The 27,279-nt window shown below is 43.8% G+C and overlaps 1 protein-coding gene across 1 annotated transcript in view; it reads left to right on the top strand.

Annotated features, from left to right (window-relative positions):
- MAP2K5 (mitogen-activated protein kinase kinase 5) overlaps window positions 1-27,279 on the top strand; it is a 119,493-nt gene that overhangs the window by 81,973 nt on the left and 10,241 nt on the right. Inside the window, exons 18-21 of the mRNA XM_054272995.1 lie at window positions 4,581-4,607; window positions 4,923-4,955; window positions 17,944-18,005; window positions 20,681-20,726. Coding sequence (XP_054128970.1) covers window positions 4,581-4,607; window positions 4,923-4,955; window positions 17,944-18,005; window positions 20,681-20,726 — 168 coding nt within the window. The remainder of the gene's footprint in view (window positions 1-4,580; window positions 4,608-4,922; window positions 4,956-17,943; window positions 18,006-20,680; window positions 20,727-27,279) is intronic.

The raw sequence follows: 27,279 nt of genomic DNA, 5'->3' as shown, positions 1-27,279 counted from the left end.
GTTCAATGGTGGATGAAATAATCTCTTTATATAAATTTGTTTGGAGACCTCGGGGAAAAGCAGCGTAATATAATTGTAAGAATATATTTAATATTAAGGTTGTTGTGAATTGTCTTTTTTATTGTGAAATAATTTTCTTCTTTTTTTTTTTAATGTTTTGTGACAGTGATTGAAATTTGCCATTTGCAAAATCCCAGACGGGGATGGGGAAGGGTGTTTAGAATATCAGGAACAAATTAGGGAGGCCATTCTCATTGGTTTGGTGCTTTGGCTTCTTGCAGAAGTATCAGAAATTGCAATTTTGCAAGAAATTGTGAAATATATCTGAAGATCATCCCTTAATGCCATAGGAATTGTGGAATGGTGGTGAAGCCCCTGTGGAAACCAGAATATTTAGATAACCCTTTACCTTTTATATCAGGGCAGAGATAAAGCTTTTGTCAGTAGGACACAATGTTACTTTTTGCTCTTTTGCTCATTTGTGCAATTGACAAATAACTTCTGTCTGCTTTTAAAATCCACAGGAAAATAAATGTTGTTGCGTGAAGCCTCCCTTAAAAATCATAACTGTATGATTTGTTGGTAGATGGGTTTTTCTATTAAAAAAGCCACTAAAAGGAGCTTGAAAAGCAGTATATATGTAAAGAGAAAATTTGCTAACTGCTATGGGAAGATCTAACCCTAGGTCACCTGCAAATCTCTCAAACAAGAGCTCCAGGGCAAGTCCTAATTCCAGGGAGTAAAAGCGAAAATTAAAGCTGTAGCTGGCGCCTCCTCCGAGTTACCCGGGGTGGATTCATTTGAGTTTCCTTGATTGTGCTGGTGCCTGCAATGGGAGAGGGATGGGAGAGGGATGGGAGAGGTCTTCTCAGCCACCTTCCGGCCCAGGATCTCCATGGAGACAGAAAAATAACCTGATGGTCTGTCAGAAGTTGCCTTTCATAACCAGAGGCATTCATTAAATAGGAGATGAAGCAGGAGACAAACTTTGGCATTTTTAACCAACCTTGGGGGGGAAAAAGAAGTGCGTTTTGGAGATTGTGCTTTCTGGAGTGGATTGTCCAGGTTCCACTGGTGTTCCGTGGCCTGAGGAGTGCTCTGGTCATGGGACAGATCTATTGATCATTTCCCTGTTCCTGCAAATCATGAACTGTCACATGCAGTAGGTAAATCCTCTGAAAATACAAGGCAGGTTCAAAAATACCAAATAGTGGAGCTATTTCTGCAAGTTCAGACTGTTTCAGTGGCTTTTGGAAAAGCTGGAGAAGCTTCTGGGCAGGAGGTGCTGGTGATGAGCAGGGCAGGGCTCAGAGATGGCTGAGGGGGAGTCTTGGTGCTGAGAGCCTGAAAGTGACTTTTCTGAGGGGGAATGATCGTGGAATCTTGGAATGCTTTAGTTGGGAAAGGATCTTGAAGTTCAGCTGGCTCCTCCCCTGCCATGGCAGGGACCCCTTCCACCATCCCTGGGTGCTCCAGCCCTGTCCAGCCTCACCTGGAACATTCCAGGGGTGCAGGGGCAACCACAGCTGCTCTGGGAGTTCCAGCCCAGGCAGAAATTCCCAATATCCCATCCATCCCTGCCCTGTGGCAGTGGGAGTCATTCCCTGTGTCCTGTCCCTCCATCCTTGTCCCCAGTCCCTCTCCAGCTCTCCTGGAGCCCCTTCAGACCCTGCAAGGGCTCTGAGCTCTCCCTGGAGCCTTCCCTTCTCCAGGGGAACATTCCCAGCTCTCCCAGCCTGGCTCCAGAGGAGCTCCGCCCTTGGAGCATCTCCATGGCCTCCTCTGGAACTGCTCCAGCAGCTCCAGGTCCTTCTGGAGCTGGGTGATCCCAGAGCTGGACACTGGATGTTCTCACAAGGACACCAAATCGTTCCTTGATGCTCTCAAAACATGTCCCGCTTTTTTTCTGCCTTCCTTTCACTCTGGGTTTTTTGCATCACTGCTACCATTTCCCTATTTTAAATTCTTCATGGAGAACATGAAAGACACAACAATCTCCTCAATCCCCAAGTTTTTTGGCTGTCATGTGGGGTAGGAGCACGCCAAATTTTCCAGCTTTTGAGCTGCAGCCACTGCACTGGGATCCCTCAAGGTGAACCTGCCTCCAAAACCCCTCATCTCCCAGTAATGCACAAAATCCTGGGGCTTAGGGGAGGAGACAAAACCAGGACATTTTCTGAGCCCTTTTAAAGCAGCTGTTAGTGCTCAGGAAAGCTGCTGCTCCCCTTTTCCCTGAACTGTGGGCAAGAGGAGAAGCCCCGGCCGTAAAGTTGTCGACGCTCGGCTTTGGTTTATGGTGGCTGAAGCTGCCCCGTAATGGGAGCTGGGAAAAAGGTAAACAACGTGGTTTGAGCAGTGCTTGAAGCTGCCCTGTGATGGGAGCTGGGAAAAAGGTAAACAACGTGGTTTGAGCAGTGAAAAATCTGCCTAATATAAACACAGCAAAGTTCAGCCCCGCTCCCGAGTTGAAAAATACGGCTGCAGCTTTGCGGAGGGAAGGGAGGAGCAGAGCGTGGCCTCGCCAGCCATTTATCCAAGGCAGGGAGAAGAGGTAATCCATCTAGCCAGGGAGTCTCGGTGGCATTGCAGAGAGGAGAGCACAGGAGCTTTATTTAATTGAGAAAATGAATCAATTACAATGATGTTGCATCATCAGATGCGAGGGAAGCGGCGGCGATGTCGTTACAGCGGGTAACAGTGTTAAAAAGTAATTGAGTGTCTTAAGCGTTTTGAATCAATTCCAGGTAGTGGCACAGCCACCTCAATGCAAAATTTATGAAGATGATCTCCAAATAATTTGTTGCCATCAGAATTGTGTAATAAAGGCTGGTAACGACGTGTGTGGGAGCTGGGCCGGGCTCCGCCGGTGTCACGGGGAGAATTCCCTAACACTTGGATTTGTGTTGCTTGATTTTTCATTAGGAGGGCCGAGTGCTTTTATTAGAAATGATATTTTAAATCTTGCTCTGAAATTGGATGTAATCATCCCCGTGTTGGGGCCGCTCCGTGTGACCCCACCTCGATTCCTTTCCGTGACAAGAGCTATTTTTCCAGGAAGGAAATGTGAGTGATGATCTGTTTGGCTAAAAACTGTTCCTGTGCTCTAATGTAAAGAAGCTCCAAATCATCCCTATTGAATAAGCTCAGTCTATTTTGTCATTTAACATCTGGAAGTGAAGTAGGGGGGAAAAAAAAAGGGTTTTTATAGCCACAGAATATTTCACTTATTAGCAAAACCAGCAGATTTATTCTGTTGAATTGTAATAGATGGAGATTAACGATTAAAAAATATAATGGGCTGCTTCTGCCTATTTATTATTATATTTTCTCCTTGGAAAAAACAGAATTATACCTAGGAACTTCATGTCTGTGTGCTGCTGATACAGTAATAAGAGACTTGAGGTGTGTAACAGCAGCTATTTCCTTGGTGCTGGTCTTCACCTTCCTCTCTATCCTATTTACTGCTGGAAAAGTGTTCCTGGGGGATCCTGAAAGGGGAAAGAGCTCCCAAAGCTGCTGGGAGCCCGAACAATCGTCATCCTGGCAGCAGGGAGGGAGAGGATGGAGTGGAAGGGGCGAGGCAGAGGAAGGGGGTTAGACAAGAACATTTTCACTGAGGATCCTGTTCTGTTTGCATCAGGATTGCGTTGGGTTGCCAACAACTTTGTGTGTGTTGGGGAAAAACAGGTGATTGATTACCCCAGCCATGAGAAATGGGGTGTGTTGGGAGAGCAGTCCCCCAAAATTCAGTGTTTTACACAAACTCCCTGCTCTGCGCTTTGTGTTTCATTCTTTGTGTTGGGATCCTGCCTTTGTTTCTTTTTTCCATTGAGGGGAATGTGGGTCAGGAGATTTTGCAGCTCTTGCAGCAGTGGGAGGGTCTGTTACTGCAAACTCTCCCCCCAGTTGTCCAGAAATTCAGAAAGGCTCAGAGATAAATCTTCCTTTTCAGCTTAAAACAACACAAAGTTCACCAAACTTCCCCATCTCGTAGATGGTGGTGCTCTGCTCAGAGTCCAGGGAAAACTGGATAAAAAACTTGGGGAAAAGTGGAGTGTTAGAGGCTTTCCTGAGCAGCAGTAGATACTTCAACCACATAATTAAAGTTTTCTTCACAAAAAAGGGATTGTGAGCAGAGCCTGGCAGTAATCCAAAATTCTAATTTCTGACTATGATTTAATTTCAATTTTAAATAAATCGGTTTTTAATTTAAAAAGAGTGAGCTTCATAACATTAGCAATGATTGCAACATTAAGCCCAGTGTTCACAATCTAGCAATATAAAACATTATTTATATCTGAATCGTAAACAGCCTTTTGAAATGGATTATGGTTTTTCTTCCTATTCTAATACAACCTGGAGGGTACTAAAAAGTGTTGTGTGAAATTAACATTCTGCTGACTTTCGCCTATAAATGAGAAGCGAGCTATTAACATTTGTGTATTTTCATTATGTAAATTGTGTTAACACATGCCCACAAATTGCCACCAGCGATGCAATAATTTTCTCTCAGTGATCATAATGTGTCCAAGTGAGTCATTTTGATTATGACATGCTAATTACATATTGTCTTTTTTCAGATTCAGAAAAACCAGGGATCTTTAATGGTAAGCTTTATGAGTTCAGAAAAAAATTCACTTTTCTTTTTCCTGATGGCTGCTCCCTCTGCATGCTTGAATGCCTTGTTTTAAACTTAGCAAATTGCATTTTGAAGAAAATGCAAACCTTTAACTGCCTGTATTAGATTAGGTACCATTAGAAATAATAGAACATCCTGAGCATCAATGTTTTGATAAGAGTTTGCTGCCGTTGATTAATCTTGCTATATTTTATTGCATTAATGATTTTTTCTTTCCACTCCACTGTAAAGATATTGCATATAGTCTAATACTTTTTTCCCCCCTCTCTCCTTGCCATTGCAGCCTCTCCAGTTATTGCAGTGCATTGTTGATGAGGTGAGTCGTCGTCTTATGTGCTTTCACTCCTAAAGTCATTCCTAATGGAGTGGAAAGCTTATATTTTGTTTCCTAATGAAGCACAATGCCCAACATCCTCCCCAGCACAAGTTGCAGCTCGGAGCTCTCACACATGAACTGGCCTGGTCCCGCTCTCTGCTGGTTTTCTGCTCTAAATATTGAGTTTATCCAAGATTTGGGTGTCTCACAGGGCAGGGCTCGGAGCTGCCACAGTCCTGGAGCCTCAGCCCGGGGCTGGGAGCTGTTCCTGTGGTGAGCTGGGACAGGGACAACCAAATCTTCCGTGTGGACGTGTTAAAGGAGGTTTTGATGGGCAAAAAGGGCATTTTAACAAGGAGGGAAAATAAGCAGGAGAGCACCTGGATGTCATCCAAACATTTTTATTCAACCAGAAGGCCACAGTAAAATACTGGGATGCAGGAGATGCAGGTGTGAGCAGGAGACTGGATTTCAGTGGCAAAACATCACATTTCTGGAGAGGAACACTCCTTGCATCTCCCACATCCCTCCCCAGCTGAGCTGTAGCTGGAGCCCAACTCTGAACAATGGGGAGATAACTGAGGGCAGACCTGTCCTCTAAACACTTGAAAAATATTCCAGAATCCTTGAAAAGTGGGATTGTTTCCTCCCTGAGAAAAGCAGCTCCAAGCCAAGAGACTGAAATCTCTTTAATAACTGTATCACCACTTGGGTCCTTTATAAAAGGCTGCAAATGGTGTGCTGTCAGAAAACAGGAGTTGGCTTCATTTTTGAAGTTTATAAGGTGGTACTGCTGGTTAGGGAGTTCCACCAGGAGAAAAGGAGACACCACTCTCTGAAGAGCTGCCTCAGCCTCTAGCAGGAGGCATTTCCATCTCCTCAGGCTGAGTTCTGGGTGCTGATGTGTCCAAAACCTGTGTGAATCCATCCAGCTGCCTCCAGCCTGTCCCTGTAACTTCTGTTGGGCTTGGGGTGAGCCAAGTCCTCCTTTCTGTGTCTCCACCTGCCTGGGCTCACCTCAGTGAGCGCTTCTGTCCTTCTGGTGAGAATGATTTGGTGGCTGAGCTGAATTTCTTCCTGAAGTGCCATTTGGGCCCTGAGGGGTGCAATTACATGAAAATGAGCAAAGATCTCTGTGTCAAGAGAAGTTTTCCCAGTCTCTCTTTGCCCTGGCTCTTGGTGCAGATCTGGTTCTTTGAGTGCTTTTGGGGGAATTCTGTTTCTTTAACCTCTTCCATCCGTTATTATTCCTCTTACACACACCTTTGGTTGAGGTGTGGATATTGCAGAGCACCAGAGGTGCCATTGCCACCAGCAAAAGGCCCTCTCCATCCCCAAGGAGCTCAGGTAAAGACAATCATGTGCTCTGCTGCTGCACAGATCTCTTTTAAATGGGTGCTGCTGCCTGAACCTGAGCTCACTGTTCTAAAGCACAGCCCTGAGGAGCTCAGGTTGGGGAGATTATTGGATTTAATGATCTTAGAGATCTTTTCCAACCTGAAGGATTCTGTGACCTTCTGGCAGCTTTCATATCTCCTCAGGATCACAACTGCTCCAGTCTTCTCACAAAAGCTTCAGCCAGAGAACTTTAGGTGGGCTGTAAACATCTGAGTACCTTCACCAGTGGCATTTTGGTATTTTGGCATTTTTTAGATTATTTTTATGTTCCACAGCAAGTGAAGTCATCATCCAGCATTAATGCTCCTGGTGACAGAGCACAGCTCAGCTGAAAGTTCTTTAAGCTCCACTTGCTTTGGTTTGAACAGACTCAATGTCAGAATGGGAATTTTCAGAATTAGAAATCCTGATTTTGTAAGACTGGTTATTCCGGGTCAGATTTTCCCCTTGGCTCCAAGGAGGTCTTAAAATTCCCTCAGTCCTTCCCCTGGAGCCAGCTAAAACTTCAGAGCCTGATCCAGGAGAACCTAGAGATGTTTTAAAGTGATGAAATGGAGACCTTGGTTCTTTCTGGTTTTATTTCTGGCTTATTGTATTGGTAGTGGTGGGATTTGGTAGAACTTCCACCAAAACTCAGCAGGAATCCAAGCTAATATTAATTCATAGGATTAATTATTTCAGCTGCCCAGAGCAGCTGTGGCTACCCCATCCCTGGGAGTGTCCAAGGCCAGGTTGGATGGCGCTTGGGGCAGCCTGAGATAATGGACACTGTGGAATAAAAATTCCTTGGGGATTTTTAGGTTTTCTGCAGTAGTCAGATTTTTGGAGCTGGTTTTAAACTCTTAGTGAAATACATGAAACACAGTGGGTCGCTTTGGCAGTTTGGGAAGTGTATTTGTTGGTTTTCTAGGACTTCAGCTGACTCACAGAAAGGATGAATAAGCCATTTGAGAAGCAGGAGAACTGAACCAAACCAGGCAGGCACGGTGGCTCCTCTGAAATCCCAGCAAACCGTGCCTGATGGCTTGTGTTGAGAAATGATCTTCTGGGGCTGCTAATGGCATCGGGGCTGGGATTATTTTTTAATGGCAGAATTAGTGAGGAGCATTGTGTGGATGGGATCAATGTGCCTGCCAGAACCTTTATTTTTTACCATGTGGTGCCTCAGAGTGAGCTCTGATCCAGCTCCAAATGAGCCACGCTCGTTTGAGCGCCAATCCTAATTGGAGCAGCGTCTCCACTGTGACAGGATCCCTGCTCCTGGCCCAGAGGTGGGATGGACTGGCTGTTCTTGGAGTTCCTCCTGCCACAGCCAGCAGTAAAGGCAGGCTGCTGGTGTTTGGGATGCTGGATATCCCAGCACTGGGCTGAGTTTGTCTCCAGCTCCAGGAAATGTGACATGGATGATTCCCATTGGGAAGGACACTCTTTGCTGGCTGTGTGAGCCTTTCCAGAATGCTCCCACATGAGGGACAGAGAGGGGCTGGAAGCAGGAGCCTGCCTGGGAAGGTGTCCTGGATGTGGCCCTGTTGTTCATGGTGGCACAGCCAAAAATCCTGCCATGGAAGGGGATTGTGCTTCCAGAGCAATAGCTGCAGTTTCAAACCATTCCTGAAAGTTTTTGTTGTCAGAATCTGTTCCAGATATGCAAAAAGAGCAGAACTGGGAATTAGAAATGCAAACCCCAGAGGCCCAGGAGCAGCTGAGGGAGCCTGGAGAGAAGGAGGCTCAGGGGGGCCCTTGTGGCTCTGCACAAGTCCCTGACAGGAGGGGACAGGGAACAGGGACCGGAGGAGAGGGAACGGCCTCAGGCTGGGCCAGGAGAGGTTTTGTTTGGATATCGGGAAAATTTTCTTTGTGGAAAAGGTTGTGAAGCATTGGAGCACGCTGCCCAGGGCAGTGGTGGTGTCACCATCCCTGGAAATGTTCAAAAAGTGTGGATGTGGCACCTGGGGACAAGGTTCAGTGCTGAGCATGGGGGTGCTGGGTTGGCAGCTGGACTCAGTGACCCTGAAGGTCTTTTCCAACTTTGAAATTCCATGATTCTGGTTGCAGATTGGGTACAAAGGTCCCAAAAGCCCAAACCCAGGAGCTTTGTGGTTTTCAGCATTTCAGCTTCCCATCCTTTGGATCCCAAGGCTTTAGAGGTATCTGCTCTGCATGTGGAGAAGGTTGGACCGGCAGAAAGCTGGAAAACATCCTGTAGGGTGCTTTAAATATTCCTTAAGCTCTGCAGGGCTGTTTTGTTTAACCTTTATGTAGCTGGAGTGTCCCTTCTAGGAAAGCAATTCCTGCCAGCCCCTGGAGCACTTTGGGCTCCAGCTCTGTAGTTAAACATCAGTTCTGCTTCCTAACCTTTTCTTCTTCCTCACCTGAGAGAAATTAATGTTGGTTTCAAAGGTGCCGTGGTTTGTCTCGCTGTAATTGTGATTTAAGTGTTGCTTTTGCTTTATTTGTTTTTAATTGTATTGGATGAGGGAGGAAAAAAACTGGATTTTGGCAGTTTTAAGTGATTTTGTTATTCCAATTCCATCAGAAGCTCGGGGAGGGGAGACTTCCAAGAGCAAATCCTGGTTTGTACACACAGGAGGCAGCATTGCAAAGCCTGCCTGGTTGAACAAGCCAGGCAGAAATTGAGAAGAAAAATTAATTAGTTGTCCTCATGAATCCTTAGCCTGATAGCTTCACGAGTAAGCAGAGAGAAGATTTCCATGAGTTTCTTGAGCATTTCTGTGAAGTGCCCCCACAGAGATACTTGGTCTCACAAGACTGCAGTTTAATCTAGCTCAAGGACTTTCCAAACTCTGCAAATCAAAGATCTCTTTTTTTTTCTTCCTTTTTTTTTTGTCTCTTTTTAAATCCTTACTCCAGAAACATTTAAGAGCTGGTGGGGTGTTAACGCTGAGCTGTGAAGCATTTCAGTGTCAATATGTTTTCAGATTTTCCTGTGGAAAAAAATGCACTTGCACTTAATCCATGTTTTCTGTATAGTTGTTCCTATTATCTTTTTTACACATACCCCTGTATTTATTGGAATAGCCTTAAAAATTCCCAGGATGTTCAGCTTGATCAAATAACATGAGGAGGGTTCCTGAATTCCTTCACCTTAATGAATCCATGCTGCATTTGCTCTTGCTGTAAATGCAGTAAAAAACCTCCACAAGGCTCAGAATTAATCAAGATTTAATTTCTTTTGTTTGGGAATTTTTCTTTAGATTCTCAGGTATTTATTTAAATGTAGGAAAACTGGAAATTCCTGGTGTTTTGGAGATTTCCATAGGTTATACACGTGTGTGTGTTTACCCAAAGCTACAGTAATTTGTTTTGTGGATAAGCTGGTTTAAGGAATAGTTTTATGGAGACAGAAAGTGTGACCTTACCAGTGTCTGAGATCCAGAGACTTCTACAGGAACAAGGTAAAACCACAGGTAGGAATTGCTGAATAATTACCTTTAGACCAACCTGAGCAAGAACCTTCCCAGGAGAACAAGCTCATTTAATGGTTCCTAAAACTCAATCTTGTGGATGTCAATGGTCATGCTTGATTATTTGCAGCGGTGTTTTATGAAAAAGCAATAAAAATGCGTGGGGAGGGTGCAGGGGAGGAGAGGGAACAACAAATGGGTTGAGTTTTTTGCCAGGTCCCCTCGGTGGGGCTCTGTGTGTGTCTGGCTGCCCAAACCTGCCGTGCTCTGCTGCCTGATGGGCGACAGGAGAGGGAGGAATTCTTGGCTTGTTGGAGGGAAAAAAGCAATTACACTTGTGGTGGAAGGGAGGATTAGCCTGTTTGTGCAGGCCCTGCAGAGGCACAGAGCCTGGCTGATGCATTTTTGGGACTACCTAAAAACAGAGGTCAGGCGAAAGTGAGGCAATAAAAATCAGTGATGTTTGTTGAAGGGCTTTCAGGTACATTTAGGACATTCTTACACCCAAAAATGGACTACAGGTTTTCACACTTTTATAAGTTTGGTCCATTTGCATATTGGGGCTAATCTCCCAATTACAGCTTTGGGTAATGAAGGAATTTGCCCCAAGTTTGCTCCCCCCAACTCACTTTTGTTTCCATCTCTGGGGTCTGAGGCAGTGAGGTGTCCTTGATTGCCAGGCCTGGAGAGGAATTGTTGTGTCTGCCCAAAATAGGACAGCAGCAGCTCACACTGTACATGGAGTTTAGAGTTATACACTAAAGAATTCCAGGATTATAAATACATGAAAAATATAAAAGCTAAAATCCTAAAATTTTAAAATATAAAAAGCTAAAATTCTTTAAAATATACATATAAAAAGCTAAAGTTCTAAGCCATCATGGCAAGGGGAGAAAGTGCTAAGTGCCATGTCCCACACTCTGAGTTATTCCTGCTCTCAGTCACTTTTTTCCTCCCTTTTTCTGTGCTCTGAAAAATATCCCCCAGTAGCTACAACCCAACAACCCCAATATCCAGTGGGTTATTTAACCAGGAGCATTCCACGTTCCCAACAGAGGAATTCTGCTGTTCCCAGGAATTGGGGGAGCAGCTGGCTGGAAGAGGAGCTGGTCCTCAGGAGGGCTGAGGTTTTGAGGGAGGAAGAGGAGCTGATCCTCAGGAGGGCTGAGTGTTTGAGGGAGGAAGAGGAGCTGATCCTCAGGAGGGCTGAGGTTTTGAGGGAGGAAGAGGAGCTGATCCTCAGGAGGGCTGAGTGTTTGAGGGAGGAAGAGGAGCTCGGGAGGGCTGAGGTTTTGAGGGAGGAAGAGGAGCTCGGGAGGGCTGAGGTTTTGAGGGAGGAAGAGGAGCTCGGGAGGGCTGAGGTTTTGAGGGAGGAAGAGGAGCTCGGGAGGGCTGAGGTTTTGAGGGAGGCTGTGTTTTGGGGATGAAACATTGGCCTTTGAGCCTGGCCTCTGCCCAGCTCCAGCTCTGCAGATAAACGAGTTTCCTGTGCGCGCACAGCCTCGCACCGAGGCGCCCCCGCGGATCATTTGTCACTTTGGGCACCTGCTACTGAGAGAGGAGCAGGAGGTGCAGAGATGTAATCATCCTTCACCTTCCTGCCCGGGGTGGAACCATCCAGGAATTCTTTGAAGTCCGGGCCTCGGAGCCACCTCCAGCCGCCGCTGCTGCTGCCAACTTGTTACTTGTCAGAAATCCCCTGCATTAGGGCTGCTCAGGCCTTTTGAAGTAGATTGGCTGGAAAGGCAGAAATGGATTTTTTTGTTGTTGTTTTATATAGAGATATTGTTTTAGGAATGCTGTGGAAGAAAGTTGTAAGTGTAAATCAAAAGTCAAGCTTTGATTTTTGTTTTTTATATAGACAGTGGGGTTTTTTTAGGGTTGTTGTGGAAGAAAGTTGGTCTGGAAGGAGTAAATCTAAATTGGGAAATGGATTTTATTTATGTATGTATAGATAGATATATATATATATTTTTGTGGAAGAAAGTTGTAAGAGTAAATCAAAAGTTGGGCTTTGATTTATTTTTTTTTTTTAATATGGAGAGGGGGTTTTTTAGGAATGTTGTGGAAGAAGTTTGGTCTGAAAGGAGTAAATCTAATTTGGGAAATGGATTTTATATATATATATGTATAGATATAAATCTTTTTTGTGGAAGAAAGTTGTGCTTGTAGGAGTAAATCTGTGTTTGCACAATATCGTCATTCACTGCTCTTGTTGTAGCTAAATATCATTCACTTAAGAGTTGAGCTTGGTGATCCTTATGGTTCCCTCCAAATCAGAATTTTCTGGGAGCCACAGTGCATTTATTACCTGTAATTGCACCTGGCAGCATTTCTGGTGCATCTAAAACTTATTTTTCTAGGAAAAAAAAAAATTAAAAATCACTATTTGGCCACAAAACAAAATGCAGCTACTACAGAAAAGTAAATACATTTTTTGAAAGCTGTAGTAGGAGAGAAGCCTAAAAATGGTTTAATGCTAGAGATTTTGGGGGCTGAGGTGACAGGGCAGGACGGCTTCGCAGAGGCCAGGCATTATTCCTGCAGTGCTGCCATTTCAGCATCCAGGGAGGAACCAGGAGCCCAGAGGAGCTGCTCGTGGCACAGGCAGGGAGCCCCAGCAGAGAGGAGCTGGGTTTGCTGTGCTGGGCTCTGCAAACTTCCCTCCTGTGGCCCTGCAGCCACAGCACCATGGCAGCTCCTTCTGCACACACAGAGCTGAGGGGAAGGATTGAGCAGGAGCATTTAACCCTTCCCAGAGCAGCAGGAACGAAACCTGCTTGGATTTGGGCAGCCCCTGCTGCAGCAGGACGTGCTGGTGGAGTTGTCCGTGGTTCGATCCGTGGGGCTGGCCACAAGGGATGAGGAATTTGGGTTTATCCCAAGTTTTCATCACCACTCTGATGGCATCGCTCCAGCTTTTCTCCTGTTCCCTGGCTCGCTGTGCACAGCTGGTTTGGAGAAGTCAGAGGCTGCTCTTGTCTTCTCCTGCAGCAGGTCCCAGTGGTGGAAATGGTCCTTGGATGTTTAGGGAAAGCTGTGATTCCTGGTTTTCCACTGAGAGAGGTGGTGGCATTTCTGCAGTAGAAGGATGTGATAAATCTCAGGCATTTAAATATGTTCTTAGAAATATTTCTCTATCCAGGAATTGTGTGGTGGGTAACACCCCTGAAGGTGTGGAAAGCCTGAGGGTTTTTGGTGTTTGTTGCCAGTCAGAAATTACTCCCAAATTTCATTGACATGAGAGTGTTTCCAAAACAAAATAAGCAGCTCCAAACTGTATCTGTTGAATTTTCTTCTTGAAGTTATCCATGCAAACCTGCAAGCTGGACAGGAAAAGGAGGAAGGTTATCCATGTTTATTTGTGGATTTGCTGGGCATTATTTATTTCCTGACCTCAGTAGCATCTGTGCCACTGCTCTGCTTAGGGAGAGCAAACAGAGCAGGAGAAGTTCCAAATTATCAGTTGGAGGAGTAAGTGAGGATAATGCTGGGATCTGTAGTTCAAGCTCATATTGCAAAGGTTCCAAAGGATTGGCTTCTGGACGTGCTCTTAGGTGGTTCTTTCTTCCTTTGTTCAGATCTGTGAGGGAAAAAAGGAAGATCCAGGTCCTGATGTTGTTATTGCTGCCTTCAGAAGAGAGGGATTCAGGAGGATTGTTCAGTGCTCTCACTCTCAGGTCTTCATTTAGATAATGTGGCTTCCCCTGACTCCAGGGAAGTCAATAAGGTTTATACCAGAGCCCTGGCACTCAATAAATTAAATATTAGGAGCAGTGTTTGAAGTTTAAAGCCTCCCTCCTCCTCCAGCTCGGATTTTCTGCCGCTGTGCTTTTGTCTTTCTGCCTGAGCACCTTGCTGACAAGTGCTAATAACAAAATGCCAAGAGAGGGTCCAGTCGGAGTTACCACCCATTAAACATTCTGAACTTGTCCTTTTGCTCATAGATTGTGCATAATTAATAATTAAACGGTTGCAGTTGTAATGGGTTGACCTCCTTGAACTGTTCATTATTCACAAGGCAAAGGCATCACTCAAACTTTTTTCCTCTTGCCCTTCCCTCGCTCGGTGTGCACAGCTGGTTTGGAGAAATCAGAGGCTGCTCATGTCTTCTCCTGCAGCACATCCCAGCTGTGGAATTACTCCTTGGATCTTCTCCTGCAGCAGATCCCAGCTGTGGAATTATTCCTTGGATTTTCTGCAGCACATCCCAGCTGTGGAATTATTCCTTGGATCTTTTACAACAGATCCCAGCTGTGGAATTATTCCTTGGATCTTTTACAACAGATCCCAGCTGTGGAATTATTCCTTGGATCTTCTCCTGCACCACATCCCAGTCATGGAAATGTTGCTTGGATCTCAGGGAAGCAGCCAGTCCTGGGAATAATGTTCCATGTGTCCTTAGAACCCTTTGTGTCCTCACTGCCATTTTGGCATCATCCCCAGTATTGAGGTCTTTATGATGCTGGTCAGAAGCCATGAAAAGGAAAGAAGCTTTTCCCAGTCAAAATTGAAAGGATCTGTTCCTCACTCCTTTAAAATCTTGGATTTCTGCTGTCTTTCCCTCTGTAGTGTGATTTCATTTTCTAGGTGGGGAAATCAGGCAGGTCACTGTGACCATATCCCATCACTCAGGCTGGGTACAGGTGTGTAGCTTTGCTTTAGTTCCCTTTATTCCCATCTCTTTTCCCTCTAATTTCCCATCTGGGAAACCTCAGGATACAAAATAAGTTTTATCTGCACATCCTGGGCTTGAGCAGCCTGCTCTAATAGAAGGTATCCTCAAGATTCAACCTTGGTTTCCTTGAGCCTCCCAAAAAGCTTTGCGTTTTTCAGGCAAATATCTGATAAATCTGTGCCCACTGAAATCCTTGGAATGCTCCTTCTCCTTTCCCTCCTGAGATCCAGAGTGGATCTCCACCCTTCCACACCAAATCTCCTCCTCAGAGTAAACCTGCCCGGGTGTGGCCATGGCCAGCAGATCAAATACCTGAATTAAACAGAAAAATATGCTCTAAAAATGGGGGGGAAAAGTAGGATTTAAGCTTTACTTCCATCCAGGTAAAATTTTCTTAGGCAAGAGCCCCTTGTCCCATGGCTGTGCTGCAGGACAGGAGCTGCACAGTCCAGGTTTTTATGCTGATGTTGGAACAACTTCTCGCCTCGATGAGCCCAGAGGGTTTGGAATAACCAGAGTGGGACTCTGGTGGCTCCAGAGCAGCTCATCAGCTTCTCCTCCCCTCTCCTAATGAGCTTTCTCTCCATTATGGGCCTGTCATCTCTTGTGAATGCAGAAATTATCACCTCCCAAATGAGTGTGAAGTGCTGGATGCCCATCCCGATGATCCTGCAGCTTGGACTGAGCTGAGCTGGCAGCCCCTGGGAGGGATGCATGGCTTGGAAAAAGCTCCTCACTGGCATTTTAGTTAAAATAAACAGCAGGGGTGGCTTGCTGGGCACAGCCAGTTCCCCAGGGAGTGGTGTCCCATGGATTCTGTGCTTGGAGCATTTCCTACCTGTCCCTTTTGGGTCCATCCCATGGATTCTGTGCTTGGAGCATTTCCTACCTGTCCCTTTTGGGTCCATCCCAGTGAATTCTGTGCCCAGAGCATTTCCTACCTGTCCCTTTTGGGTTCATCCCATGGATTCTGTGCTTGGAGCATTTCCTACCTGTCCCTTTTGGGTCCATCCCATGAATTCTGTGCCTGGAGCATTTCCTACCTGTCCCTTTTGGGTCCATCCCATGAATTCTGTGCTTGGAGCATTTCCTACCTGTCCCTTTTGGGTCCATCTCAGTGAATTCTGTGCCTGGAGCATTTCCTACCTGTCCCTTTTGGGTTCATCACAGTGAATTCTGTGCCTGGAGCATTTCCTACCTGTCCCTTTTGGGTTCATCCCATGGATTCTGTGCCCAGAGCATTTCCTGCCTGTCCCTTTTGGGTTCATCACAGTGAATTCTGTGCCTGGAGCATTTCCTACCTGTCCCTTTTGGGTCCATCCCTGTAGATTCTGTGCCCAGAGCATTTCTTACCTGTCCCTTTTGGGTCTGTTCATGGATTCTGTGCTTGGAGCATTTCCTACCTGTCCCTTTTGGGTCCATCCCATGGATTCTGTGCCCAGAGCATTTCCTGCCTGTCCCTTTTGGGTCCATCCCATGGATTCTGTGCCCAGAGCATTTCCTACCTGTCCCTTTGGGTCCATCCCATGAATTCTGTGCCCAGAGCATTTCCTGCCTGTCCCTTTTGGGTCCATCCCATGGATTCTGTGCCCAGAGCATTTCCTACCTGTCCCTTTGGGTCCATCCCATGGATTCTGTGCCCAGAGCATTTCCTGCCTGTCCCTTTTGGGTCCATCCCAGTGGCTTCAGGGAGAAGCCCAGGAAGGCTCTGCTGGGCAGGAGGAGAGGATGGGGAGAGGCAAATCCAAGGCTGGCGTTTCCCTCTGTGTTTTCTCTGTTAATACAGATAATTTTCATGGGCAGTGCTTTGAAGTGGAGAAAGTTTAATTGTGCTGCTGATTTCCTTGTGTTCCCTCCACTCTGCAGCAGAAGCCTTCTCTAGATTGCTGTCATTTCTAAGTTTGGGAACAATAACCTCTCCCTCACCCGGCCCGAGTTCAAAGAGAATTTGGCCACGTTCTATCAAACACTCCTTGTGTTTAATAGAAGTCTTTGAAAATTGTCAAGCAATTTTGGCTTCTCCTTTTACTCTTCAGCTACTTTTGATTTAATTGTGTTTTCCAGCAGTTTCCAATTGTTCGGATTGGAAACAAAGCCTTAATAAGAGTTCTAGTTAATTTTCTCTCTTGTAATTACCGATCTCATTTTTCTGATAATTGGCCACAGCAATTATATGTATATTTACTAATCACGCAGGAGGCTCTGCAGTCGTGTCTATCTGCCACCATTGATAATGGCACACACATTGCAGAGGTGCTTTTATCATCTTCTTTTTTCCACTACATCAAAGCTATTTCCCCGTTCCCCATAATGAATACATGCATGCATTTGACACAGTTGTGTGCTAGAGAAATTGTTTGGCTCCCACCAAATGCTGCACGCTCCGAGTTTCTTGCCTGCAGCGCTGGAAGGTTGTATGTAATGATATATTGCTCATCCAAATGGCCAAAGCACTCCAAAGCACAGTGAGATTAAAATAAGTCATTCCTTTGTTAATTTAAATAGGTGCATGTATCATACTTTGCAGGGTACTTTGTGGAGGGATGTCAGGGAGGAAAAAAGACGCCGAAAGGTATTTTTAATAGCAAATGAGAATAGATGAGAATGGAGTCATTTGCAGCTGCGTGTTTTATGTGGCTCTCTTGTTCCAACTGTAGGTCTAATGAGATGACACTGTTAAAGTACTCTGCAGTGTAATTTCATTACATCCTGAGCTGTTACACTATAAACACAGTGGAGCTCTCCGTCATTCCTGGAAAAACTCCGAAATTCGTAAAGCCCTTCTTTGCAAATGGTGATGTTGTTTGTTCCCTGTTCCTCATCTTTCTTTTTTTCCCCCTTCTGCTCTCTTCCTTTTTTTATTTCCATAAATACTGGCTGGTTGTTTTCTACCACTAGCCTGGTAAATCCTGCTCCTTTTTTTTTGTTTGTTTGTTTTGGCTTTTAAAAATTCTTTTTGCCTTTTAAATCGTGAACAGGCAGCATATGAGGACAGCCTGGAAAATGAATAAGTGTAAATAAACATGAGTGTAAATAAATAGCGAATGCAGTGAAAGAAACAAAGGTCAACACAAGAATAATTTCACAGCTCTTTGTTAATTACAAGACCATTTGTGTGTTACTTAAATAATCATTAATTTCTCATTTACACTTTCCCTACCTTCCTTTTTACCCTGTGGCTATCATTGTCCTTTTTTCACCTCCCCTCAGTGTCTTTCCACATGTTTTTACCCGTTGTGTAATACTCATTAGTTGAAATTCAGTGTTTTATAACACATCCTCCAAAGAATTTGTACCTTTCTATCTCAAATCCTGCGTGTGAAAAGAAGGCTTTTGGGGTTATTATTCCTGCGGGGATTTTTTTGGGTTGGTTTATTTTTTTAGTGTGTGTGTTTTGTTTTGCTGTTATTTTGCTTTCCATCTAAAAAAAAAAAAAAAAAAAGCTGTTGCCTGCTCCTGACTGCTCCTTGTCTCGCTGCAATCCCAGGAATCGCCGGTGCTTCCAGCCGGGGAGTTCTCGGAGCCATTTGTGCACTTCATCACTCAATGGTGAGCTGGGTCTGCACACTGCCATGCCCTGGATGGAAATGATCCGTGCCATTAACTCCCGGCTCCCCGAGACCTTCTGGCTCTGCAGCCCTTCCCGAGCGCGGGGGGCTCGGGGGCCTTGGGCAGATGGGGCAGCAAAGCTGAGCAAACTGTTTAAATTATGTAAACGTTATTTACACAAAGGGTCGTAAAAGTACTTACAGGGGTTGGGCCTTTTTGGGGCTTTTTTTTTTTTTAAATCTCTTTTTTTAATAAACTTCGCCCTGAATGCGGCTGCTGAGAGTCTAAGAATTCATCAGCAAAATTCATGTGTGCGATATCCTTATTTCTTTTTTTTTTTTTAATATTTTGTACAAAATTGCCTCAATATTTAGGAAGGCAAGCGGCCTTGATGAATTCATTGGCTTCTCAGCAAGTCATTTTTACTTTACAGTAAGTAATTCATCTGCAAAATTCATGTACGTAATATCATTATTTAGGGATTTTTAAAAAATATTTAGTATAAAATTGCCTCGATGTTTAGAAGGCAAGCGGCCTCGGTGAATTCATTGGCTTCTCAGTAAGTAATTTTTACTGAGAGCTGTGGTTTAAAACACACCACTGGGTATATTTGCTGTCCTTAAAACTGAATAGTTCATTGGAAACCTTTTAAATTAAAGGAGAATTGGGGAGAAGAGGAGGTTGTAGAATACAGAATACGGTTCTTGAGTGAGTAGAGGATACAAATCTGGCAGATAAGAGATCCTAAGGAAGCAAAGCAAAGGGAAAAATCTCTTTTCAACTGCCCCACACCCCTCAAAATCCAAAAATAATTTTAAAAGGGGAGGCATTTATGCACAGCAGAAGAATTAAGGTTAAATTTTGTGAAAATGGGAAGTGTTGGAGGGAGAAGCATCCCCTCTTGCAGGGTGGGTGAGATCAGAGGGAGCCGCCAGAGTGGGAGCTGTGTGTGGGTGGGAGCGGAAATCCAGGGATGTGTCTTCACCAGGGATTTGTCCTGCTCCAGGGATGGGTCCTTGTCCTCCCCGAAGCCCCCAGCCCCTCATAGGTTGGGTTTTGCTCATTTTGGGGTTTTCTGCCACACATCAGGGCCGCTGCAGCAAAAGTGACCCCGTAAAAGTGAATTCTGAACAGCTCATCGAGCAGAAAGTATCTCTGAGGCCTGCCCCGGCCTGTAACAAATACAGCCACAAAAAGCAGGCTGATGAGCAGTTAATTAGAGTAACTAAATAATTAAAGTTTGTGTAACAGAGGCCTCGGTTTTCAGTGGTTTCAGCTTACAAAGACCGAGGGTATTTGGAGGATCCTGCAGCACAACCCGGGCTGTGGAGCTCCAGCTCCTTTCATCCTGCCCAAAGCAGCGATGACAGGCTGCTCTCAAAAACCCACAGCAAGGCAGAGGGAGGGACAACCTGTGCTGAAATCCCCCAATGTCAGCTGCAGCAGGAGTGATGGTGGCTAATAGGCTGCCTCTCCCTGGGGACAGGGCTACTTCGGGCTGTCACATTAGAGCTCTGCCCCAGACAGCTCGTGGGACTCAAATATCTGAGGGGCTCGCAGTTATTTGTAGGGGAAGGTAAATTGTGTCCTTAATATCTCCAATTTACAGCACAGCTCATCTGGTGTTTTATACCCAGTGCTTTATTAGCTGTGCTTTGCAGTGGGGGGAATTACTGCTTTAAAAAAACCAAATTAGAAGCAACTATATCTTATTTAAGCAATCAATTTGGAATAACCCTGAGAGATGTCAAGTGAGCAGCATCCCAGACTTTGTGCCAGGCCCTCCATAAAGCCTGGCTGCTTGGATGGAATCCAATTAGTCCACAGGCAGCTCCTGGTGGTCACCTCTGTGCCACGTTATTGTGTTCCCTCACGCAGCTAAGCACGGCCTCCAGAGCTAATTGCACCTGTTGCAGGGAAAAGCAGGACTGTTTGCATGAGAAACATGATCCTATAACCAGGTTAATGCTGTGTAATGAACTATCACCCTGCAGGGTAATGGAAATAAATGGGGGAAAGTGAAGGTAGGAACCCCAGGGTATTGCATGTTCAGAGGTGGAGTTGGATTTCCCACCTGTTTGGGTAATTCTTTGTGTCATAATCCCTAGAAAAAATGGTGTGTAAATACAGAAATCCACACAAGTGGATTTAAAAGTACATCATCAAATACAAATCAAATGTGCAAATACATAATCCCCACCTTTCATGGGGTGGAGCCCTATATCCCATAAGGAAAGGCTGGGAGGGAGGAAAATCCCATTAATATTTTGGTTACTGTTAGGAACCCTGTGTCCCATACTCTGAAATTCTTCACTCTGTGATAAAAGGGATAAAATACAATTGGAAAAATGGGAATCAGTTCTCTGTATTTCCTGGTTTTTGGGGGATCTCTGTATTTACACAGTTTTCATGGTTACAAACAGTGCGGAACCCTACACCCCTTAAGGGAAGGCTGGGAGGGAGGAAAAACCCAAAATTAATATTTTGGTTACTGTTAGGAGCTCTGTCTCCCATCAGCACCTGATAAATTTAATACCCTGAAATTCTTCACTCCGTGATAAAAGGGATAAAATACAATTCAATCTTTCAACATTTCAAATAAAACAATTCAATCTTTCAACATTTCAAACCAACCAGCAGTTGTTTTGATACAAACATTTTGTTTTATGACACAGCATGAAGAAGCAGCCGAAGGAAAGGCCAGCACCTGAAGATTTAATGGTGAGTGAAACCTCAGTTTGGATTTGTCAGTGAATATTTTTTGGTCATTTACATAGAAATTTCTCTCTTTTTTTTCCTGCATTTTTCAGTGTGCTCAGCGTATTTCTCTCTGAACTCTTCCTGCTTGTGCAGCAATTCCATATTTGCACCCAAAGCAGGGGTGGAGTTGTGGTTCTGAAGTTGGTGGGGATTTTGCTGTTGCCTTCACTTGTGATTTGGGGAGTTAATTCAGAAATTTCACAGCCACTATTGAGTTTCAATCAAAACCATTTTGATGCTTGGTACACATTTTCTTGCGGTTTGGATGTCCAGGGATTACAATTTAATGTAGGTCACTCCTTGTCAGCATTTGTCAGCCTGAACCTTCCCAAAAGTGAGGATTGCAAACAGAGAGTGGGGTTAAAATATGTATTTTAATGAAATGCAAGAGCCACTGTTTTCAGTGATGGTCATTAAAATTAAATGGTAAAATTAAACCAGATGGGCTGCAGGAGAATGAGAATATTTGGTGAGGTGTGCCCATGGAAGGGCTTGGAATCTGAGCTCAGAGCCCACTTTTTGTGCAGTTGTCATTTTTCAATTATTGATTATTGCTGTTTACAGCAATTTATGTAGACTGCCAATCCCTTCTGGCTCGTGTCAAACACCTTTAATTTTAAAATGTTTTCTTACTTTCCTTTATATTCTGCTTGCTGTAACTGGAAAACTTCTCTAAAACCATCATGATTTATTTGAAATGAAATATACATTTCAATATATATATTTGGAATGAATATACATCTGTGTATGAAGTACACAGGGATAATTGGAATACAGGAATAATTTTAAGGGATTTTAACAGGATCAAGGCACTGGCGCATCCTCTCATTTCTTGCTTCCAAGAAAGAGAATACTGTCGCTGCTTCTGTGAGAATAAACAAGTTTTTCTCCTGCAGCAATTCTCTAGTTAAAGGCTAATCTGTGAAGATGCCCAGGGGCAGGTGTCTCAAATCCAGACCAGTCTCTTTCCTGGTTAGGAGGTATTTAACTGTGAATCTCATTTTAGGGATATTGACTCCACCAAATCTGCACTTGGAGTTGGGCACCTGCTTAAAGGTCTCGCTGAAATGAAACCTTCAAATTTATCAGAGCCTCTCCACTTTGGGTTTTCTCCCACCAAAGGCCGATTTTTGTCTTTTTTTATGAACTTTTGATGGCTGGGGAATTCTTGCAGTTAGTCACATCTGAGAAAACTTGGAGCAGGTTCTGGAGCTGCAGCCACATTTACCTCGTGCTCTGTTCTGCCATGGCTGGGTGCCTCGGCTATTAAAACAATGGAATGGGCTCTCAGGAAACCTCTCTCTGCTTGCAAATGCACATTCTGGTGATGCAATAGGCCTGCCACTTATAAATAAAACATCTGCAGATCCCAGCGCCCCCCAGAAGTGTGCGTGGGGATGGTTGTGAGCAATAACACCACTCCAGGGTGTAGAGCCATAAAAATGAGGCCAAAGGGTGAGTGCCTGCAGTAGCAGGGAAGTGCACAGATTTATCTTTCCAACTACATGCCCTGGAGTGTGCTGGGCCCCTTTAAAGGAGGTGTTTTGTGAAATTATTTGGAAATTCCGGCGCCTCTGGGATAAAAAAAATAAATAAAAAAGGAGCGTTCTTACTTTTTAAACAATTTAATGCATTTTTTTTCCACCTCTTTTTTAGTCAGTTAGAAATGAGCTTGCAACAACAAGTAGTAAAACAGGAGCTGCTCACTCCTTTATATTATAGAGGATATAAGTAATATTATTTATACATTTCTATTTTTATTTCATATTATAGATAAATATGTATTTATAATTAAGTATTAATTATATTAATTATAATATTAATTATAGTATATTATTCTATAGTGTGATTTCTTTTCTATTGTATTATAATTAATAATAATGTTTTCTATAATTAATATTATTTATATAATATGCTTATATATTAATTTCTGTTTCTATATTATATATTTATAGAGTCAAACCCTTTATATATTTGCTTTTCCTCAGTCTTTTCAAGGAGCACTTTATTTATAAAATTAATACAAATGTATACATTAGCATTATGTGTCTGTGTACACAGATATACACACAATATATCTGTGCCTAAATATGTATGCAGAAATTAATTTATAATTGCTGGAAAACAGGGCCAGAAAAAGCCCAAAACTTTAAATATTGGGGAATTAATGAGGTTGGAGAAGCCCTCCAAGGTCATGGAGTCCATCTGAGCCCCACCTTGAGCAGAGCACTGAGTGCCACATTCCCTGGGCACAGAAATCCTGTGAATTCTGGAATTCCTCACCACTGCATCCTTTAATTCCATCTTGCTGAGATTGCCACGTGGCTCTGGTGGATGGAGGGAGTGCTCAGAGGGATGCAGTGAAACCCTGCATCCTCAAGGTCACCTTCTCCCTGATTCAAACCAGAGCAGGGTTTCACCTTGCTCCCTGCAGTTTGGGTTGGTTTATTTTAATTAAAAGCAGTGTTCCAGCAATGATGGGAGGTGTCACACACCCACCCATCCTCACCTGCAGACAAACCAGAGCATCTCCTCCTCCCCTGCAGACACCGCTGTGCTGGGAGTCACTGTGTTGTGACCAGTTTGGGATAATTAAGCACTGAAAGCAAAAGGAAGGGAGCAGAAGATGAATCTTTCCCTCCTCTGCTGAAAATCAGTGGATTTTAGGTGCATTTGAGGAGCTGAGTGCCAATACCTGGAGTGCCAGGTTGGCACCTCCACCAGAGCCCTGGGATGGATTTCCCCTGCCTGTCATGCAAAAAGCTCTTTTTTATAAAACCCAAAATGTCCTTTTTGTCAGGAAATAGGGCTGGATGAAATTCCTGCTTAAAGTCAGGTTTTTCATTACCACAGATGTCCATGTGCAGGTGGATCAGGCTGCTGTATTTATTTATTTTATTATTTATTTACTCACTGCCCTTTCTTCCCTGCAGCCATGCCCAAAACAAGATATCCCATTGGTTTTTCTGGATGTACATAATCAAATCAACTGACTTCTTCCACAGCAGTGAAATAAGGAATTTCACCAAGTAATGAGAAAAAAATTGTCCATTCAGGGAAAGGAACAACCTCAGAATTTACCAGTGGTCATCCTGAACTTGCTCTAAAATGCTGCTCCTTTATCTCCAGTTTGTTCCCTCTTAAGAGAAAGGAGAGAGCCAGTTAAATTGAATATATTCCTGTATTATTACAGGGATATAATTCCCTGTAATAATACAGGAATATATTCAGCACATTCCTCTCTGTCTCTCTCCTCCCTTTCTAACCTGAAAATCTCAACAATTCTTCTGTATAAAGAGATTTTTCCCCTTTGCTGTTGCGTTTTTTGCCAGAAACACAGTGTATGTGTGGCTATTCAGGAGTTGTGCTGTGGCAGCCCAGGGAAGGTTTAAACTCTTGTTTAAACCCAGGGAAGATTTAAACTCCTGTTCCTGTTTTAAATTCCCTCGTTGTACTTGTTGGGGATGTGGGAACAGGCAGCCAGAATGCATTTCTGAGTCTCTAATATATGGACACATGTCTTAAGATATTTAAATATACAAACTAACTGTTTATCTGGAAAAAAATACCTATTACAGCCAATAAAATCAGGGTGCCTGGTCCAGAGCCATTCCTGGAATGGGGAGGGGAATTGCTGAATGCATGGGAATGGGAAATTTCGAAATTGTATTAGGCATTGAAATAAATAAAATACCAGAGGAGAACAGGTTTTACAGCATGTCAGTGGCTTTGACAGAGATTGTATACAGTTTATCACACAGTGTTTAAATTGATACATTTGATTTTTTTAAAATTTTAATAATTTAACTTGATAAATTTTAATTTTTTAGATTTATTTTTAAATTTATTTCAAAAATCATTAAAATGTAAATAGAATATCAACATAAGAAATGTCAGTAATTTAAATTTTTAACTCCTGTTGAAAGCCAGGGAAAGTTTAAAGTCCTGTTTAAAGCCAGGGAAGGTTTAACTCCTGTTTAAACCCAAGCAAGGTTTAGACTCTGGTTTAAACCCAGGGGAGGTTTAACTCCTGTTTGAAGCCAGGGAAGGTTTAGACTCTGGTTTAAAGGCAGGGCAGGTTTAACTCCTGTTTAAACCCAGAGTCCAGGGCAGCAGCCAGGCTGGGGCTGGGCCTGTATTTACGGTATTTTCCCAAAGCTTTCCATCCTAAGCTCTATTTAATGGAATCTATGCATAGTAAGTAATCAGGTCAGAGAGAAGCAGCATCCCCTGTTTGAGATCAATCGCTGGCTAATACTTTATCTAGGCCACTTTATTATCTCATGCTGATTCCATTCCCATTCTCCTCCTCCTTTGTAGCGTGCACTTCAGCTGTGGTAAAACTACGCCTGGCATACATATTAAAAACATATACCCATTCTATCTGTATGTAAATGGGGGAGGCACAGCTGGATATTGCAGGAGTTTGATTTACTAATAGTTATTATCTGTTCTAGCTGTTCGGAGGCAGGGAGAGTTGCAGAAAACAAGCTAGCGCAGAAATTGCCTTTATGATATCACTGCCCTGCTTTGGTAATTGTTTAAAATCTCTTCTCTAACTGCAAGCTCGGCCTCGGCTGCTGCAGATTGTTGGTGCTTTTTTTGGAATTGCTGGAGCCTCTTGGTGAGGGGTTTTTGTTGTTAGTGCAGCATTGAACTCCTCCGTGATGGTTATTGGAACGAAAGGTGTTCGTGTAAAAAATGGTATTTGAAGCGCCAAAAGTCAGGAATGGAGCAGTTACTCTGTTGTGCTCTCCTGTGGAGGCATCAAAGCACAGCCTTTAGGATTTCTCAAGGAAAAATTGGGCAGGGAGATGATGCAGTCACCTCCTGCACTCCATTACTTTTGCACAGATCTAATGATTCTTCTTCAAGTTGTCAACACAACCAGGAGCTTTTCTCCTTCTTAAAATTTAAATTGCTGGTGCTTCTTATGTCGATATTTTATCAATTTAAGTTGTATCAATTTAAATATTGTGTGATAAATTGTACATCATCTGTGTCAAAGCCACTGACATGCTGGAAAACCTGTTCTCCTCTGGTATTTTTTTATTTCAATGCCTAATACAGTTTTGAAATTTCCAATTCCTATGCATCCAGCGATCCCCCTCTCCATTTCAGGAATGGCTCTAGACCAGGCGCCTTTATTTTATTGGCTGTAATGGGTTTTTTTAAATTTAAATATTTGTGTATTTAAATATACAAACTAATTAAACAGTTAGTTTCTATATTTAAATATCTTAAGACGTGTCAAGATATTAGAGACTCGATTAGGGTTTTAAGTAGCTATATTTTGTGTAGCTTTATTTCAGAGGGTCTGCACAGTAGCTAAACGTATTTGCAGTTAGTTGTGTTGAACCCCTGGTTCCAGCTCTCAGGAAACACTTTTATGGTTTAAACAAACAAATGGAGGATCAGCATAATCCTGCCTGGATTTTCATCTAAAGCCCCAGAATAAAGCCAATAAAACACTGGTGCTTAGGTTTGTCAATAAAGGGCTTTCCCCCAGTGGTGTCAGTGAGGAGCCAGGGCTGGGGTTTGGATGGTGATGGTTTTTGGGATGGACCAGAGGGCTCTCAGCACTTCCCTGTGCACAAACACAGAGATCTGTGAGATCAGCTTTAGAGATGCTGTGAGATCAGCTTTAGAGACCCATGCTTGTTGTGTGCCCCCATCCAGATGTTTGGGCACCGTTGCTGAATCACAGGGAGCCAAGAATTTTCCCTCTTTGGCTACTTTGTTTTGTCCTGGGCCAGTGCAGGATCTCCCATCAGGGCTGATGGAATTGTCTGTGCTTGGAGCTGTGATGAATGGCTTTGTTTGCAGGTGTGCAGCCTCTCCTCTGTCACAACGATCCCAGTTATTCACTCCATGACAAGGGGAAGTTCTGACAGACACCAAACACAAGCAGGTGTGAAGGAAAGGGCTCTTTCCTGGTTTCTCAAGGAAAAAAAGTACAGAGCCAAGTGTTTTAGTGTTGTAAATATAGAATTGTTTAGCTTGGGAAAGGTTTTTAGGATCATCCAGTTCAGTCATGAAATATATGTGATAAATAATAAACTGGGCCTTCAGTCTCTCACTTCAGACATGCAGTGGACAAGGAGTTCTGGATCAAATCACTGAAGACAAATCAGAATTTATATTGAGGCAAGGACTTCACAGCAGGGCTCAGGATGCTCCTGTCACTGGGTGTTCAGTATCTTCCTTGCTCAAGGTAGCCTAAGAGGAAAAGAATCTGTGTTTCTTCAGGTGGCAGCATTGCTCAGTGAGCTGAAATTGATAAAGGTGGGTCAGGGATATTTCCCCCTCTGTCTTTCAAAAAAAAAAGTGGGGGGAAAAGCCATCTCTGTCCTTTGGGGTGTGAGTTCTTCTGTGCCACTTGAGAAATCGGCTCTTGAAATGGAGACATCCATTCTGTCAGTGTCACTAAATCCAGCAACCACCCAAGAGCAGGGTGGTGACAGCTTAAGGGGTGGTGCCTTCATTCCCTGCCTGCTGCACCCATTGCTATGGG

This window comes from Melozone crissalis, unplaced genomic scaffold (genome assembly GCF_028551555.1).
Source record: "Melozone crissalis strain CALT ecotype California unplaced genomic scaffold, PUWL_Pcris_2 ptg000014l_1, whole genome shotgun sequence".
In the NCBI taxonomy this organism is placed as follows: domain Eukaryota; kingdom Metazoa; phylum Chordata; class Aves; order Passeriformes; family Passerellidae; genus Melozone; species Melozone crissalis.
Note: the sequence above shows the minus strand (reverse complement) of the source record. Positions and strands in the feature narration are given on the sequence as shown.